We start from the raw sequence: 20,127 nt of genomic DNA on the forward strand, positions 1-20,127 counted from the left end.
CTATCCTGTGTGATACTGTATACTGAGCTGTGTATCTAATCCTATCCTGTGTGATACTATATACTGAGCTGTGTATCTAATCCTATCCTGTGTGATACTGTATACTGAGCTGTATCTAATCCTCCCCTGTGTGGTACTGTATACTGAGCTGTGTATCTAATCCTATCCTGTGTGATACTGTATACTGAGCTGTGTATCTAATCCTATCCTGTGTGATACTGTATACTGAGCTGTGTATCTAATCCTATCCTGTGTGATACTGTATACTGAGCTGTATCTAATCCTCCCCTGTGTGGTACTGTATACTGAGCTGTGTATCTAATCCTATCCTGTGTGATACTGTATACTGAGCTGTGTATCTAATCCTATCCTGTGTGATACTGTATACTGAGCTGTATATCTAATCCTATCCTGTGTGATACTGTATACTGAGCTGTATCTAATCCTATCCTGTGTGATACTGTATACTGAGCTGTGTATCTCATCCTATCCTGTGTGATACTGTATACTGAGCTGTGTATCTAATCCTATCCTGTGTGATACTGTATACTGAGCTGTGTATCTAATCCTATCCTGTGTGATACTGTATACTGAGCTGTGTATCTAATCCTATTCCGTGTGATACTGTATACTGAGCTGTGTATCTAATCCTATCCCGTGTGATACTGTATACTGAGCTGTGTATCTAATCCTATCCTGTGTGATACTGTATACTGAGCTGTGTATCTCATCCTATCCTGTGTGATACTGTATACTGAGCTGTGTATCTCATCCTATCCTGTGTGATACTGTACACTGAGCTGTGTATCTCATCCTATCCCGTGTGATACTGTATAGTGAGCTGTGTATCTAATCCTCTTATGTGTGATACTGTATACTGAGCCGTGTATCTAATCCTCTTATGTGTGATATGTTCTGTTGCGCTGGCTGTTATATCTCTGTATACCACCCTGCTGAGGACTGCTGGTCATGGTGGTGCAGGCCGGCTGGAGTTTCCGGTGTGATCTTTCGGTTGTTGCCGCAGTCAGTCCGGGCAGGCTGCCACCGCTGTCAGGTCTCCCTGGGGTCGCGCCTGTCTTGTTTACATCGAGCTTCGGCAATAACAGCTCTGACATTACCTGGAGTTGCATCAGTCACAGCGCAGGAGGCGGCGACATTAAACAAACTGCACATGTGTACAGGCGGCAAGTGAGTGTCAGGAAGGTTCAGGTGTATCCGCACATCACACTCAATGGCTTAAAGGGCATCCTAAATGCAGAATCCTAAAATCTACAGTAACATCTCAAAGTCTCCATCTAGGGTTGAGCGATCGGGATCGGAAAAGAACAGATTCCGATCGGCGATCGAGCAAATTTCACGATCGAAATCGGCTGGAAAATGATCGGAAATCAGATTTTAAAATCGATCCTGAAATCTGAAGATCGGCTCAACCCTAACTCCAACCTGTGGCTCTCCAGCTGCTGCAGAACTACAACTCCCAGCATGCCCTGCTATGGTCTTATTGGGTTGTACACAAATCTACGCTACTCAATGGACAGCGGTGAAGGGGTTAAACCTGTCATGTGATCAGCAGTCTCCCCACAGTCTCCGCTGTCACCTTAAATCTCTTCCCCTCACTTCCCATCTGGCACGTGACCCTCTGCGGGGGGGGACACCCGGGTCAGGCCCACAGCAGCTGGAAGAGGGGTGAGAAGATGGAGTAAGGGGCCCCTAATGACAGGGAGACAAGCCCCTCCCCCTACAAAATCCTCAAGAAGGCCTAGACAGACGGCAGTCACATTTGTATCATCTATAGATCTCCACTAGCCGGTGTAGTAGTGCTGGCGGAAATCACAAACTCAGCTCTGCTACATCTGTGTATTGGATATCTATTTACAGCGCTGATGGAAAGCAAGAGAGGGCATTGTGGAAGACAGTGACATCTAGAGGCTACAGTGCGGTACTGCAGGGATTTCTATAGAAAGGTACTCAACGTGACACCTAGAGGTTACAGCTCAGTACTGCGGTGATTTCTATAGAAAGGTACTCAACGTGACACCTAGAGGTTACAGCTCAGTACTGCAGTGATTTCTACAGAAAGGTACTCAACGTGACACCTAGAGGTTACAGCTCAGTACTGCAGTGATTTCTATAGAAAGGTACTCAACGTGACACCTAGAGGTTACAGCTCAGTACTGCAGTGATTTCTACAGAAAGGTACTCAACGTGACACCTAGAGGTTACATCTCAGTACTGCAGTGATTTCTATAGAAAGGTACTCAACGTGACACCTAGAGGTTACAGCTCAGTACTGCAGTGATTTCTATAGAAAGGTACTCAACGTGACACCTAGAGGTTACAGCTCAGTACTGCAGTGATTTCTATAGAAAGGTACTCGATGTGACACCTAGAGGTTACAGCTCAGTACTGCAGTGATTTCTATAGAAAGGTACTCAACGTGACACCTAGAGGTTACAGCTCAGTACTGCAGTGATTTCTACAGAAAGGTACTCAACGTGACACCTAGAGGTGACAGCTCAGTACTGCAGTGATTTCTACAGAAAGGTACTCAACGTGACACCTAGAGGTGACAGCTCAGTACTGCAGTGATTTCTATAGAAAGGTACTCGATGTGACACCTAGAGGTGACAGCTCAGTACTGCAGTGATTTCTATAGAAAGGAACTCGACGTGACACCTAGAGGTGACAGCTCAGTACTGCAGTGATTTCTATAGAAAGGTACTCAACGTGACACCTAGAGGTTACAGCTCAGTACTGCAGTGATTTCTATAGAAAGGTACTCGATGTGACACCTAGAGGTTACAGCTCAGTACTGCAGTGATTTCTATAGAAAGGTACTCAACGTGACACCTAGAGGTTACAGCTCAGTACTGCAGTGATTTCTACAGAAAGGTACTCAACGTGACACCTAGAGGTGACAGCTCAGTACTGCAGTGATTTCTACAGAAAGGTACTCAACGTGACACCTAGAGGTGACAGCTCAGTACTGCAGTGATTTCTATAGAAAGGTACTCGATGTGACACCTAGAGGTGACAGCTCAGTACTGCGGTGATTTCTATAGAAAGGAACTCGACGTGACACCTAGAGGTTACAGCTCACTACTGCAGTGATTTCTATAGAAAGGAACTCGACGTGACACCTAGAGGTGACAGCTCAGTACTGCGGTGATTTCTATAGAAAGGTACTCAACGTGACACCTAGAGGTTACATCGCAGTACTACAATAGTTAACTATCGCTTTCTATGAATTCAGTTTCTGATTTTTATCAATTCAGTTTCCCATCGCTCTATGAAGTCAATCTCCTGTCTCTATCAATCCTTACCTATCTCATTCTGAGTGCAGAGATCCTATCTCGCTCATCTCACCCCACACATCAGACTTCTTCTCAGTCTCCCTGGTCTTTCTATACAGCCGGAGTCAGCCATGATGTCTGACTTCTCGTCTCTTCTGATTGTCTCTCTCATCACGAGTGCAAGGCATTATGGCTGAACCCATCTGATCCCCCGAGGGCCATGTTAGTTGGTTCATTCCAAAACCAGTTTGCTCCTCTCTACTTCTACGTTATGGCAGTCATTCTACGAGGCGTAAATCTGAGATTTCCATCAAACACTTATCAGCAAAATTTCGATTTTTAGTCCTTTTATTACATTTTAGGAAAGGGGAACAAAAAAAAAAACAAAAAAAAAAAAACACAAGAACAATGAGAGATCCCGAATGTTGTTCATGAAAAATCACCCGGCAACTCCGAAAGTCCCAATAATTCTGTAGGTGGCGAAAAAAATTGTTCTGAATTTCACAAAAAAATTTACACGTAAAGAAGCGGAGAATCTGAAAAATTACCACAGAAGAGATGGAGACTGCCATAAAGGGAGACTGCCGCCAAACTGTCCACACAGCGCGTGTCTGCTGGTGTCATGGGGCTGAACCAGATTAGATGTGTACAGGTATAGCGGCCAGGGGAACACGGCCTACCAACCCGGACCTCCATTGGTGGGAGGGTAGGCTACCTCTATGGAAAGACTAGTAAGTGGAGGTGTGTTGGCCACCAACCAATGGAAAGCTTGGTTGATACAGGTATGCGGGCTACCAGCCAATGGAAGAAATGGTTGATAGGAGTGTGCTCGCCACTAACCAATGGAAAGCATGGTTGAACCAGTCAATCATCGGGTTGGCAGGCAGCATGCTACTATGAACTAGCGATTCCATTGGTTGGCAGCCAGCACCAGCCTATGAACCAGTGACTCCATTGGTTGGCAGGAAGCACCGCCCTACGAACCAGTAACTCCATTGGTTGACAGGCAGCACCGCCCTATGAACCAGTCAATCGTTGAGTTGGCAGGCAGCACACCCCCAACCAACCAACCTGGTCTCAGATCTTCAGCTCATGGCTGAATTGGGAGTCCATCAGTAAGTGGGAAGAATCAGGAGTACCCCTCTACGTGTTGTTGGCTGGTGTCCATTTTGGAGTGAGGAAGTGGGTTAACCGTTTCTAAGCTGCACAGTAAAGCAGAGGACGCATTTGGTCCCGGATCTGGAGCCTCCATCTTGGAAACTCCGTGTCGTCACGTTGCACTTTTTCCTGTCGGTGGGGGAGGATTGTTGATCCCCGTCATGGGCGCTGCTTGAACCCAAAGGAGAAAATTAAAAAAAAAAAAAACTGAAGTCCCTTCCAGTGTGGATCCGTCAGCAGCATGGGCGTTCCCACCCAACCAGTGCAAGCAGCAGCTATCACAGTCCTCCGTCCAGCAGGGAGCAGTAGAGTCTCTAGTAAGCCCCCGCGTCGCCATCTTGTGTGCTGGTGAACAGTATGGCGGCCTTGGAGTTGATAAAGTAGGTGGCTCCGAAAGACACCAGGAGGACGACGATGCCGACGACTAGCGTGATCACCTGCGGGCAAAGACAGAAACGCAACAGAGAGGAGATTAACCTTCACGCTTCATGACATCATCGGTGACATCACAGACGCCGGCCACACCCACCTCTAGCTCGTGACTGGGCACTAGGAATATGCGGGCCCGGATTTCCTTCCAGCGGCTTTCGGTCCAGGTGGAATACTCTTTGGAATCCCACTCGTTCAACTCGAAGGCGGGAGACTCGGCCAGGTGGCTGCGGAGGGTGCTGCGTACGCAATACGGGGCCCGGGTGGTAGAGTTATCATCCAGTGGACCCTGCACCCATAAGTACTCGTACAACTGAGAAAAAATAATAAGATATATAGGGAATGCTGGGAGATTTCAGCTCTGAAGCCTGCAGAATAGTGAGCGCAGCTCCGGAGCGTAACGTATACTTGCCTCTCTCTTGGGATCGTTGGCCTTGTCGGGGCTCTGACATTCCTCCTTGGTGTAATTGACCACTTGCCCGGTCAGGTTGGCGAGGACGGAGATCAGGAAGCTGGTGGGGGGGTTTGGGGTGGGCTTGTTGCCCATGGAGGTGGCCGTCACGTAATACTGCGGAGGTTTGTCCTCTATGGGGAAAAAAACCCGACACCATTAACCCCTTCACGAGCCTGGTCCGCGGCCGGAACTTTTTGGTTCGGTCAGGGGGTTGACCGGTCCTTACCCAGATGCCCCTTCCAGTCGGAGCGGATGATGGACTGAAACCAGCTGTTGTTGGACATCACCAGGAAGCCGTATAACATCCGCGTGACCTGCAAGACGACCGAGAATCCCCTGAGGCCTCCAGATTTGGCATATGGGCTACTCAATATTCACAATTCGGACAAAAATTTTGCCCATTTCCGGTCATTTTCATCTCTCCCCCTTAGTCAGACATGTGACCTGACCGGCTTTAGATCTGATTGGAGGAGAAAAGTAAAAGGGACCGGATTTATAGAAGGACTGAATATGTGTGACCGGCTTCTTACCGACTTCACATCCACTTTGATTTCGGCGCCGTCTTTACCGCCCGCCAGCTGGTACAGGGTCTTGGCGAGCACAGTGGCGACTTCTGAGAGAGACTGCAAACAAAAAGAGCAATAAAGTTATTTTATATACACTTTTTTTTTTTTTTAGTTCTGTTTTTGAGAATCAACTGAGCATGCCCCGGCTGTCACGTGTAGAGTCACTTGTAGTCACCTGAGCATGCCCCGGCTGTCACGTGTACAGTCACTAGTAGTCACCTGAGCATGCCCCGGCTGTCACGTGTACAGTCACTAGTAGTCACCTGAGCATGCCCCCGCTGTCACGTGTACAGTCACTAGTAGTCACCTGAGCATGCCCCGGCTGTCACGTGTACAGTCACTAGTAGTCACCTGAGCATGCCCCGGCTGTCACGTGTACAGTCACTAGTAGTCACCTGAGCATGCCCCAGCTGTCACGTGTACAGTCACTAGTAGTCACCTGAGCGTGCCCCGGCTGTCACGTGTAGAGTCACTAGTAGTCACCTGAGCGTGCCCCGGCTGTCATGTGTACACATCACTAGTAGTCACCTGAGCATGCCCCGGCTGTCACATGTACAGTCACTAGTAGTCACCTGAGCATGCCCCGGCTGTCACGTGTACAGTCACTAGTAGTCACCTGAGCGTGCCCCGGCTGTCACGTGTACAGCCACTAGTAGTCACCTGAGCATGCCCCGGCTGTCACATGTAGAGTCACTAGTAGTCACCTGAGCATGCCCCGGCTGTCACGTGTACAGTCACTAGTAGTCACCTGAGCATGCCCCGGCTGTCACGTGTAGAGTCACTAGTAGTCACCTGAGCATGCCCCGGCTGTCACGTGTACAGCCACTAGTAGTCACCTGAGCATGCCCCGGCTGTCACGTGTACAGTCACTAGTAGTCACCTGAGCATGCCCCGGCTGTCACGTGTACAGCCACTAGTAGTCACCTGAGCATGCCCCGGCTGTCACATGTAGAGTCACTAGTAGTCACCTGAGCATGCCCCGGCTGTCACGTGTACAGTCACTAGTAGTCACCTGAGCATGCCCCGGCTGTCACGTGTAGAGTCACTAGTAGTCACCTGAGCATGCCCCGGCTGTCACGTGTACAGTCACTAGTAGTCACCTGAGCATGCCCCGGCTGTCACGTGTAGAGTCACTAGTAGTCACCTGAGCATGCCCCGGCTGTCACATGTACAGTCACTAGTAGTCACCTGAGCATGCCCCGGCTGTCACGTGTAGAGTCACTAGTAGTCACCTGAGCATGCCCCGGCTGTCACGTGTACAGTCACTAGTAGTCACCTGAGCATGCCCCGGCTGTCACGTGTACAGTCACTAGTAGTCACCTGAGCATGCCCCGGCTGTCACGTGTACACAGCCACTAGTAGTCACCTGAGCATGCCCCGGCTGTCACATGTACAGTCACTAGTAGTCACCTGAGCATGCCCCGGCTGTCACGTGTACAGTCACTAGTAGTCACCTGAGCATGCCCCGGCTGTCACGTGTACAGCCACTAGTAGTCACCTGAGCATGCCCCGGCTGTCACGTGTACAGTCACTAGTAGTCACCTGAGCATGCCCCGGCTGTCACGTGTACAGTCACTAGTAGTCACCTGAGCATGCCCCGGCTGTCACATGTACAGTCACTAGTAGTCACCTGAGCATGCCCCGGCTGTCACGTGTACAGTCACTAGTAGTCACCTGAGCATGCCCCGGCTGTCACGTGTACAGTCACTAGTAGTCACCTGAGCATGCCCCAGCTGTCACGTGTACAGTCACTAGTAGTCACCTGAGCATGCCCCGGCTGTCACGTGTACAGTCACTAGTAGTCACCTGAGCATGCCCCGGCTGTCACATGTAGAGTCACTAGTAGTCACCTGAGCATGCCCCGGCTGTCACGTGTACAGTCACTAGTAGTCACCTGAGCATGCCCCGGCTGTCACGTGTACAGTCACTAGTAGTCACCTGAGCGTGCCCCGGCTGTCACGTGTACAGCCACTAGTAGTCACCTGAGCATGCCCCGGCTGTCACATGTAGAGTCACTAGTAGTCACCTGAGCATGCCCCGGCTGTCACGTGTACAGTCACTAGTAGTCACCTGAGCATGCCCCGGCTGTCACGTGTAGAGTCACTAGTAGTCACCTGAGCATGCCCCGGCTGTCACGTGTACAGCCACTAGTAGTCACCTGAGCATGCCCCGGCTGTCACGTGTACAGTCACTAGTAGTCACCTGAGCATGCCCCGGCTGTCACGTGTACAGCCACTAGTAGTCACCTGAGCATGCCCCGGCTGTCACATGTAGAGTCACTAGTAGTCACCTGAGCATGCCCCGGCTGTCACGTGTACAGTCACTAGTAGTCACCTGAGCATGCCCCGGCTGTCACGTGTAGAGTCACTAGTAGTCACCTGAGCATGCCCCGGCTGTCACGTGTACAGTCACTAGTAGTCACCTGAGCATGCCCCGGCTGTCACGTGTACACAGCCACTAGTAGTCACCTGAGCATGCCCCGGCTGTCACATGTACAGTCACTAGTAGTCACCTGAGCATGCCCCGGCTGTCACGTGTACAGTCACTAGTAGTCACCTGAGCATGCCCCGGCTGTCACGTGTACAGCCACTAGTAGTCACCTGAGCATGCCCCGGCTGTCACGTGTACAGTCACTAGTAGTCACCTGAGCATGCCCCGGCTGTCACGTGTACAGTCACTAGTAGTCACCTGAGCATGCCCCGGCTGTCACATGTACAGTCACTAGTAGTCACCTGAGCATGCCCCGGCTGTCACGTGTACAGTCACTAGTAGTCACCTGAGCATGCCCCGGCTGTCACGTGTACAGTCACTAGTAGTCACCTGAGCATGCCCCAGCTGTCACGTGTACAGTCACTAGTAGTCACCTGAGCATGCCCCGGCTGTCACGTGTACAGTCACTAGTAGTCACCTGAGCATGCCCCGGCTGTCACATGTAGAGTCACTAGTAGTCACCTGAGCATGCCCCGGCTGTCACGTGTACAGTCACTAGTAGTCACCTGAGCATGCCCCGGCTGTCACGTGTACAGTCACTAGTAGTCACCTGAGCGTGCCCCGGCTGTCACGTGTACAGCCACTAGTAGTCACCTGAGCATGCCCCGGCTGTCACATGTAGAGTCACTAGTAGTCACCTGAGCATGCCCCGGCTGTCACGTGTACAGTCACTAGTAGTCACCTGAGCATGCCCCGGCTGTCACGTGTAGAGTCACTAGTAGTCACCTGAGCATGCCCCGGCTGTCACGTGTACAGCCACTAGTAGTCACCTGAGCATGCCCCGGCTGTCACGTGTACAGTCACTAGTAGTCACCTGAGCATGCCCCGGCTGTCACGTGTACAGCCACTAGTAGTCACCTGAGCATGCCCCGGCTGTCACATGTAGAGTCACTAGTAGTCACCTGAGCATGCCCCGGCTGTCACGTGTACAGTCACTAGTAGTCACCTGAGCATGCCCCGGCTGTCACGTGTAGAGTCACTAGTAGTCACCTGAGCATGCCCCGGCTGTCACGTGTACAGTCACTAGTAGTCACCTGAGCATGCCCCGGCTGTCACGTGTAGAGTCACTAGTAGTCACCTGAGCATGCCCCGGCTGTCACGTGTACAGCCACTAGTAGTCACCTGAGCATGCCCCGGCTGTCACGTGTACAGCCACTAGTAGTCACCTGAGCATGCCCCGGCTGTCACATGTACAGTCACTAGTAGTCACCTGAGCATGCCCCGGCTGTCACGTGTAGAGTCACTAGTAGTCACCTGAGCATGCCCCGGCTGTCACGTGTACAGTCACTAGTAGTCACCTGAGCATGCCCCGGCTGTCACGTGTACAGTCACTAGTAGTCACCTGAGCATGCCCCGGCTGTCACGTGTACACAGCCACTAGTAGTCACCTGAGCATGCCCCGGCTGTCACATGTACAGTCACTAGTAGTCACCTGAGCATGCCCCGGCTGTCACGTGTACAGTCACTAGTAGTCACCTGAGCATGCCCCGGCTGTCACGTGTACAGCCACTAGTAGTCACCTGAGCATGCCCCGGCTGTCACGTGTACAGTCACTAGTAGTCACCTGAGCATGCCCCGGCTGTCACGTGTACAGTCACTAGTAGTCACCTGAGCATGCCCCGGCTGTCACATGTACAGTCACTAGTAGTCACCTGAGCATGCCCCGGCTGTCACGTGTACAGTCACTAGTAGTCACCTGAGCATGCCCCGGCTGTCACGTGTACAGCCACTAGTAGTCACCTGAGCATGCCCCGGCTGTCACGTGTACAGTCACTAGTAGTCACCTGAGCATGCCCCGGCTGTCACGTGTACAGTCACTAGTAGTCACCTGAGCATGCCCCGGCTGTCACGTGTACAGTCACTAGTAGTCACCTGAGCATGCCCCGGCTGTCACGTGTACAGTCACTAGTAGTCACCTGAGCATGCCCCGGCTGTCACGTGTAGAGTCACTAGTAGTCACCTGAGCATGCCCCGGCTGTCACGTGTACAGTCACTAGTAGTCACCTGAGCATGCCCCGGCTGTCACGTGTACACAGCCACTAGTAGTCACCTGAGCATGCCCCGGCTGTCACATGTACAGTCACTAGTAGTCACCTGAGCATGCCCCGGCTGTCACATGTACAGTCACTAGTAGTCACCTGAGCATGCCCCGGCTGTCACGTGTACAGTCACTAGTAGTCACCTGAGCGTGCCCCGGCTGTCACGTGTACACAGCCACTAGTAGTCACCTGAGCATGCCCCGGCTGTCACATGTACAGTCACTAGTAGTCACCTGAGCATGCCCCGGCTGTCACGTGTACAGTCACTAGTAGTCACCTGAGCATGCCCCGGCTGTCACGTGTACAGCCACTAGTAGTCACCTGAGCATGCCCCGGCTGTCACATGTACAGTCACTAGTAGTCACCTGAGCATGCCCCGGCTGTCACGTGTACAGTCACTAGTAGTCACCTGAGCATGCCCCGGCTGTCACGTGTACAGTCACTAGTAGTCACCTGAGCATGCCCCGGCTGTCACGTGTACAGTCACTAGTAGTCACCTGAGCATGCCCCGGCTGTCACGTGTACAGTCACTAGTAGTCACCTGAGCAGTGTCTGTGATATAGTTGAGAGCCTCTTCTTTAGAGAGTCCGCTGGGATAGCTCACGTTGATGCTGGCGGCCATATCATACATACTGTTATAGTACCTGCGGGAGGAGAGAAGCCTCATCAGCTCCTGTTCTAAGGCTGCACACTGCCACCTGCTGGAGGAAATCACACTACAATGCTCGGGCCATTGACCCTGGAGACTGGCTGGTCAATGCCCAATAACTAGTATCTGGGACTGTGATACTGAGCTCCACTTTCTCTTCTCAGGCAGTGACATCACATCTGCTGGGCACATGACCATTCACATGAATGGGGATGAACTGCAATACCAGAGATCGCCACTATAGAAAGGATGGCGCTGTGCTGGGTAAGCAGAGAAGCGAAAACAGCAATCAAGTCTACCGTCCCAGACAAGCTAGTAAATACATGTATAACCTGTACAGTAACCCTGGAGAACCTCATCTTACATCTTAAGTGCTTACATTCCTCTGTTACTACTACTGGAAATATATGAATAACCTGACAGGCGTTAACAGGGTGTGTCGCAACACTCTCTACAACCGTCCAATCAGAGCCGACCCCGTATTGATAAGGAGAGGGTTAACACCCAGCTGTCAAATTAATCAGCTATACTTCCAGGAGGAATAACAGAGGAATCGTACAACACACAGTTAGAAGAGAAGATGCTCCAGAATTGTTATATTATGGGATAGACTCACATTTACTCAAACAGTAAGGTCAAGGGAGTCATTATTAAAGCTGTATACTGATCGCCCCCTAGTGGTGGCAATAGGCAAACCTAAAGAATCAGGTCAATCAGAATGCTGATGACTCCTGCAACATAAATGGCGGCCGATAGGAGTTTCAGGAGGGGTGAGGAGGGTAGCGGTAGCCTTACATGTTGCGGTAGGTAGCTCTGTGGTCGGTCAGCACCACCCCGGGGATATTACGGGCTCTCAGGAACCTCTGGAAGGAGGCGGGCGGGAGGGCTTGGGACTGGCCGACTTCTTGCAGGGTGACATTGGTGTCTCTGCTGGAGGTTTTCAGAGCCGCGATCATCTGCTCCACCTGGTAGAGGAGAACAACTAGAGTATAAAAGTGCTGTTCACTACCCGGCCACTAGAGGGAGCCAAACATTCCTCTGGTCACCACCACCCGAGCACCTACCTCAGCGTTCAAAGACTCGTTACTGCGGGAGATAGGATCGGTGTGGATCCACAGAACAGAGCTGTTCCTCAGCGCCACCTGGTGGACAAGAGCAGAATCAGAAAAAGAAAAAGTTAACCCTTACAGATCATAGGGGCGACCCTGGACTAGGAGCCGACCTGCAGTGTAAAGCATGGCGGACAGACAGTAACCACCTAGGTGACTTACCTGACTGAGCTCGACAAAGGAGTGAATGTTGTTCAGCCGGACGGGAAATCTCCCCTTCTCCATGTCATAAACCATGCGGGAGCTGCCGATGTAATCAAAGACTTCCTGAAGAAAACAAACAAGAGAGTGTCAACGTCTTCCCCGAAAATGAAGGAAAATGTTTCCTCATACCAACAGGCTGCAACCTATACCCCTCCCAAAGTGGCAGAACTAGAACACCCAGCATGCCCTGACAGTCCGAAATCCATAATACAATTTATTCTGCTCGAGGAATAGAATGTCAGAACCTCAGTGAAGACTGACACATGGGCTGAGCAGCAGAAGACAGAGAATGGAGGGACTTGGGCGGGTTGGGTTGTAGCATCCTCCTTGGGTCATCGTAGGTAAATTCTCCAACTTACCCCTTGGAAGAAGGCAAACATGATATTCCTGGGTAATGTCTGCGAGTCGGCCATCTTGTGGATCGCCTCGGCGGCCGCCAGCTGTGTGACCAGGCTGGACACCGTACTCTCCGCCGCGGGCGCCAGGTTCCAGAAGAATGAGCGGCCGTCCAGCTGGGCAAAGACAGAAATCACAAAACATGGCTGAAAGAAACCGTATTAGATCACATGACTTAAAGGGGAGGTCTACTTTAAGGAGAAGGGGGTTATATCATTCATATATATATATATTTGGAGGAGGTGGCCAAATTTAATCCCTTTAATCCCACAGTGGCCGCCAATCCATCGCCAAGAGTCCTCCCTATATTAAACTACTGGTGTTGTTGGTTATTATGGCGAGCGAGGCCTAGCAGACGTCCTGAAGCCTGCCATAGGACATTACGTATGAAACCTCCATGGAGACCTCTAGATTTAGGACACCCGTGACACTGCCCCCTCCCCACATTTCACTTACCCTGGCAGCCGACACCACCACCTGATCCTCCGGCGCCATGGTCGCCGTGTTGTTGACCGGTTTCACGGTGCTCCAGACATTGTAACCGGCAAGAGAATCGCACACAGCTTCTGAAAGACAGTGATGACGTCACTACACCGGGGCCGGGACATGGTGTGTTATATACTGTACAGGGGGAGGGGCTTATTTAAAGGAATAAATTGTCCCTCACCCTCAAAATGAGTAACCTATAAAAATAGTACAAAACCCCCTTTGATTCCCGGAGACACCCACCAGGGTTAATGCTGAAGGACATCTGGATGGAATTGCGCCTCATGCAGGTGACGGTGCTGGTGACAGCATGCATGGGCGATATCAGCTGCATGGCGCACAGCGGGTACTTGGGCGCAGTGTCGTTCTCAGGAATGTTGTGATCTCTGTAACACTGAAGAGACAGGAGAGTAAGGAAGATGGAGAGTGAAGGAGGAGGCGAGAGCGAGGGGCCGAGGGAAGGAGGAGGCGAGAGCGAGGGGCCGAGGGAAGGAGGAGGCGAGAGCGAGGGGCCGAGGGAAGGAGGAGGCGAGAGGAGGGGACGAGGGAGGAGGGAGCCGAGGGCAGAGGAGTTGGAGGTTGGCAGAGCGAGAGCCGAGGAAGGAGGGAGGGCGGAGAGGCCGAGGAGAGGGAGCGAGGCCGAGGGAAGGAGGAGGCTGAGAGCGAGGGGCGGAGAGGGAAGGAGAGGCGAGAGCGGGGCGGAGGAGGCGAGAGCGAGGGGCGGAGGAGGCGAGAGCGAGGGGCAGAGGGAAGGAGGAGGCCAGAGCGAGGGGCAGAGGGAAGGAGGAGGCCAGAGCGAGGGGCAGAGGGAAGGAGGAGGCCAGAGCGAGGGGCAGAGGGAAGGAGGAGGCCAGAGCGAGGGGCAGAGGGAAGGAGGAGGCCAGAGCGAGGGGCAGAGGGAAGGAGGAGGCCAGAGCGAGGGGCAGAGGGAAGGAGGAGGCCAGAGCGAGGGGCAGAGGGAAGGAGGGGGCCAGAGCGAGGGGCAGAGGGAAGGAGGAGGCGAGAGCGAGGGGCAGAGGGAAGGAGGAGGCCAGAGCGAGGGGCAGAGGGAAGGAGGAGGCGAGAGCGAGGGGCAGAGGGAAGGAGGAGGCGAGAGCGAGGGGCAGAGGGAAGGAGGAGGCCAGAGCGAGGGGCAGAGGGAAGGAGGAGGCCAGAGCGAGGGGCAGAGGGAAGGAGGAGGCCAGAGCGAGGGGCAGAGGGAAGGAGGAGGCCAGAGCGAGGGGCAGAGGGAAGGAGGAGGCCAGAGCGAGGGGCAGAGGGAAGGAGGAGGCCAGAGCGAGGGGCAGAGGGAAGGAGGAGGCCAGAGCGAGGGGCAGAGGGAAGGAGGAGGCCAGAGCGAGGGGCAGAGGGAAGGAGGACGCCAGAGCGAGGGGCAGAGGGAAGGAGGAGGCCAGAGCGAGGGGCAGAGGGAAGGAGGACGCCAGAGCGAGGGGCAGAGGGAAGGAGGACGCCAGAGCGAGGGGCAGAGGGAAGGAGGACGCCAGAGCGAGGGGCAGAGGGAAGGAGGGAAAGAGCAAGGAAGAGTAAAAGGGTGATAGGAAGAAAGTGAATCAGGGCAAAGAGTTACTGAAACCAACCTGCTTTATAACCTCCGTCTCATTCTCATCCTGAAGAAGGAAGATGGGAAACTGGAAATCTTCATAGGACATCCCACTACCCAGAGGATTCCACAATGTACCATTACAGTGCGAGTACTGGGGGCCATGGACATCAGTGTATACTCCTGTACATAGGAGCGGTATTATAGTAGTTATATTCTTGTACATAGGAGCAGTATTATAGTAGTTATATTCTTGTACATAGGAGGTAGTATTATAGTAGTTATATTCTTGTACATAGGAGTAGTATTATAGTAGTTATATTCTTGTACATAGGAGGTAGTATTATAGTAGTTATATTCTTGTACATAGGAGTAGTATTATAGTAGTTATATTCTTGTACATAGGAGGTAGTATTATAGTAGTTATATTCTTGTACATAGGAGTAGTATTATAGTAGTTATATTCTTGTACATAGGAGGTAGTATTATAGTAGTTATATTCTTGTACATAGGAGGTAGTATTATAGTAGTTATATTCTTGTACATAGGAGGTAGTATTATAGTAGTTATATTCTTGTACATAGGAGGTAGTATTATAGTAGTTATATTCTTGTACATAGGAGCAGTATTATAGTAGTTATATTCTTGTACATAGGAGGTAGTATTATAGTAGTTATATTCTTGTACATAGGAGCAGTATTATAGTAGTTATATTCTTGTACATAGGAGTAGTATTATAGTAGTTATAGTCATGTACATAGGAGTAGTATTATAGTAGTTATAGTCATGTACATAGGAGCAGTATTATAGTAGTTATATTCTTGTACATAGGAGCAGTATTATAGTAGTTATATTCTTGTACATAGGAGTAGTATTATAGTAGTTATATTCTTGTACATAGGAGCAGTATTATAGTAGTTATATTCTTGTACATAGGAGCAGTATTATAGTAGTTATATTCTTGTACATAGGAGCAGTGTTATAGTAGTTATATTCTTGTACATAGGAGCAGTGTTATAGTTATATTCTTGTACATAGGAGCAGTATTATAGTAGTTATATTCTTGTACATAGGAGCAGTATTATAGTAGTTATATTCTTGTACATAGGAGGTATTATAGTAGTTATATTCTTGTACATAGGAGGTAGTATTATAGTAGTTATATTCTTGTACATAGGAGCAGTATTATAGTAGGTATATTCTTGTACATAGGAGCAGTATTATAGTAGTTATATTCTTGTACATAGGGGCAGTATTATAGTAGTTATATTCTTGTACATAGTAGTAGTATTATAGTAGTTATATTCTTGTACATAGGAGTAGTATTATAGTAGTTATATTCTTGTACATAGGAGGTAGTATTATAGTAGTGATATTCTTGTACATAGTAGTAGTATTATAGTAGTTATATTCTTGTACATAGGAGGTAGTATTATAGTAGTGATATTCTTGTACATAGGAGTAGTATTATAGTAGTTATATTCTTGTACATAGTAGTAGTATTATAGTAGTTATATTCTTGTACATAGGAGTAGTATTATAGTAGTTATATTCTTGTACATAGGAGCAGTATTATAGTAGTTATATTCTTGTACATAGGAGGTAGTATTATAGTAGTTATATTCTTGTACATAGGAGTAGTATTATAGTAGTTATATTCTTGTACATAGGAGTAGTATTATAGTAGTTATATTCTTGTACATAGGAGCAGTATTATAGTAGTTATATTCTTGTACATAGTAGTAGTATTATAGTAGTTATATTCTTGTACATAGGAGTAGTATTATAGTAGTTATATTCTTGTACATAGGAGCAGTATTATAGTAGTTATATTCTTGTACATAGGAGTAGTATTATAGTAGTTATATTCTTGTACATAGGAGGTAGTATTATAGTAGTTATATTTTTGTACATAGGAGTAGTATTATAGTAGTTATATTCTTGTACATAGGGGCAGTATTATAGTAGTTATATTCTTGTACATAGGAGTAGTATTATAGTAGTTATATTCTTGTACATAGGAGTAGTATTATAGTAGTTATATTCTTGTACATAGGAGTAGTATTATAGTAGTTATATTCTTGTACATAGGAGGTAGTATTATAGTAGTTATATTCTTGTACATAGGAGGGAGTATTATAGTAGTTATATTCTTGTACATAGGAGTAGTATTATAGTAGTTATATTCTTGTACATAGGAGTAGTATTATAGTAGTTATATTCGTGTACATGAGGGGCAGTATACATGTACAGTATATATATATATATATATATATATATATATATATATATATATATATATATTTTATTATGGATAGAGTAAACTCACCAAAGCCATCGTTAGGACATGGAAGGTCCAGGGAGAATCCTTCAGGTGGGGGAGGTTTTGCGTACATTACTGCTATTCCAGATATTCTAGAGCTCTCCTTGAATTTCAGCAGGGTGTCTCTGGGGGAAACATTCATCCATGTGTAATAATTTGCTTCTAGATCATTACACCGAGTTTTCTTTTCCTTCATGTGAACACTTTACCTGGTAAACAGGTTGCCCTCTAGCAGCACCATGTACGGAGGGTTCGGCCCGGTCTCCAGTACCCAGGATAAATCCTCTTCCTTCTCCACGACATGGATCACTCCTGTGTCACCATTTCTAGAAGCTGCAAAATACCAAGTGCCCTGTTACCACTTCTGGGGAGGTTCTGTAATTCCCTATTACCCCAGATATTTAGACTGTCGGGACGATCTGCATCTATATGGTCAGGGTGTCTTTCTTCTACTGAAGATTAAAAACATAGTGAACAGTGAATATTAACAATTGATATAATTTATTAACTAAAGTTACCATTAATTACATATTCTAAATTGTTTGTGTCAGTATTTACTGCCGTTCTCGCATTCTCTTCATAGACCAGGAAGTATGGGAGGTAATGAGGTCTAAGCTCCACCCAAAAAGACCACGTTCACGTTTATCAAAAAAATATTAGGAGGAATCATACAGCAATCAGCTCTGTGTATTGTCTATAGCGGAGTCACCCAGCTTTCCAGTGATTCAGAATGGCTGGGAAATCCACAGAGTTACACTCTGAATGTGGGGAAAGCTGGATAAGTTACTTTCCCCCCCCCCCCCATAGTAAGTACTTACACTGGCAGCCTATCTGGTGGGTGGCGTTGAGAAGCCGCACGCAGGGGGCCGTGCTGTTCAGGGAGACGTAAATCTTCCTCTCCACAGAACTTCCCTGACACAGGGCTGTGAAAGAAACACAGGAGAGAGGAGACAGTGAGGTATACGGCTTATATACAGTGCAGGAGCGGAATAAGAGGGGCGGGTGATATCAGTCGTGGGTAAATCTGTGCACCGGAGAGACTCCGCACCGGAGAGACTGTAAGAGATGATAAATAATGGAGTAAATAGAGGTTGTGAGTGACACGTTACAGTAAAGACACAGCCGCTGGCTCACATGACACTTCTCTCTCTTCCCCCTAGAGGGAGACACTTATTTGAATCACATTGTAATCACAGGACTTCACTTACTACTACACAGCCTGTGACTCCTGCCCCGGGGGAGACATTTCTAGGCTTGACTTCCCTGCACTGGTTAAAGAGGTGTCTGCTACATTTCGTTTTTACGCCCTAGTATGATGTAAAATACTACTGTACTAACACTGTATACTCGCCTGCCCGCTCAGTCAGGGCTCCAGCAGCGTCTCAGACCGGGCCCTGGTCTTTGTTTACCTTCCGCCTGCACACGAGCGGATCAGCCAACCAGTGTCGGAGCGCTGACAGAACATCAGTGACTGCCTGACGCCCCCCTGTGCAGGCCAAGGGTCAGGATGAGCAGGATGGAAACTATAGGGATTATTATACTAAGGGCTCGTTCACATCTGCGCCCGGTCTCCGTTCTGCAGGTTTCCGTTTCCTGCACAAAACTGAGGCAGGAGATGGAAACCTGCAGGACTCTTTCATTTGAATGGGTGAGAAAGCTGTCTCGCTGTGTGCGCCGGTGAGTGTTTTATGCTCTCCGCCATGAAGCGGTTTTTTTTTTTTTTTTTTTTAAATCGGACACAGAGTCGGACATGCAGTACTCTGTGTCCGATTTTAAAAAACAGGTTTTGCGGCGGAGAGCCTAAAACGCTCACCACCGCTCACGGCCGGACCCGCTCTGACAGCTTTCCGTCTTCTGCCTGCAAAAGACGGAAAGCTGAGAACGGAGACCCGAACGCAGGTGTGAACCGAGCGCAAGTCATGCTAGAGGATAAAAAAAAGGATCATCTGGTTAAGCTTTACTAAAAATGGTGTAACATGTATTATATAATATTATATTACTATACAGGATATTACTACACATATATACCACATAGCAATACAGAGTATGATATATAAGACATATCTATATACTATATTACTACACAGTATATACTACATAGCAATACAGTGCACGGTAGAGCATATTGTAATGCTATAGAACTACCAGTCATATTACATACTAGAAGAATATAATACTATGTAACAATAAAGTATATTATGTATTTAATAATGCACAGTAATGCTGTATAGTACATAATTATACCATACAGTACATATAGCATGTTATGTAATATGCTACAGTAGTACAATATCATAATACACAATAACCCAATATAATACATAGCACAATATATAATACACAGCCATATCATACAGTATGTAATACATAGTACCATAATACTATATAATATAATACATAGCCATATAATAGAGTGTGTAATAATACCCAGTAATACCATATAATATAGTACACAATGTAATAACACATAGTAGTACAGTATAACACGTATACATCACAGTACCTATTATACACAGCACTATACTACATCACAGTACCTATTATACACAGCACTATACTACATCACAGTACCTATTATACACAGCACTATACTACATCACAGTACCTATTATACACAGCACTATACTACATCACAGTACCTATTATACACAGCACTATACTACATCACAGTACCTATTATACACAGCACTATACTACATCACAGTACCTATTATACACAGCACTATACTACATTGTGTGTCTAGGTGCTGGATCACATGACAGTTCTCCTCTTCCACACACACACACTGGTTGGGTCCTCCAGACTGGAGGAATAATAACCCCCTAACATAAGCTGTGTATATGGCGCCCTCCACAGGCCACCTCTCACCTGCCAGCAGCACCAGGGACACCCCCAGGCTTCTCCATCCCGGCCGGGATCCCCCTTTTTCTCCAGCAGCCGCCATATTCAGCCGTCAGTGCTGGCTTCCGCTTTTTACTTCCTAACCGGAA

General features: G+C 48.6%; 1 protein-coding gene across 2 annotated transcripts; it reads right to left on the reverse strand.

Annotated features, from left to right (window-relative positions):
* Positions 1–3,641: 3,641 nt before the first annotated feature.
* On the reverse strand, positions 3,642–20,107 carry NCSTN (nicastrin). Of its 2 annotated transcripts, none has more exons than XM_075283247.1 (17): positions 20,006–20,107; positions 17,955–18,059; positions 17,346–17,469; positions 17,143–17,261; positions 14,851–14,996; positions 13,517–13,667; positions 13,244–13,350; positions 12,751–12,903; positions 12,350–12,454; positions 12,143–12,220; positions 11,874–12,043; positions 10,971–11,073; positions 5,865–5,957; positions 5,561–5,648; positions 5,293–5,465; positions 4,981–5,193; positions 3,642–4,888 (listed from the first exon to the last, which is right to left on the reverse strand). In XM_075283247.1, the coding sequence occupies exons 1-17, from the start codon at positions 20,079–20,081 to the stop codon at positions 4,766–4,768; spliced, it is 2,127 nt and encodes a 708-aa protein (XP_075139348.1). In that variant the 5' UTR covers positions 20,082–20,107; the 3' UTR covers positions 3,642–4,765. The 2 variants fall into 2 exon arrangements, with proteins under 2 accessions (XP_075139348.1, XP_075139347.1); XM_075283246.1 differs by having other exon boundaries at positions 13,244–13,353.
* Between the last annotated feature and the right edge of the window lie 20 nt (positions 20,108–20,127).

This window comes from Leptodactylus fuscus, chromosome 7, assembly GCF_031893055.1.
Source record: "Leptodactylus fuscus isolate aLepFus1 chromosome 7, aLepFus1.hap2, whole genome shotgun sequence".
Taxonomy (NCBI): Eukaryota; Metazoa; Chordata; class Amphibia; order Anura; family Leptodactylidae; genus Leptodactylus; species Leptodactylus fuscus.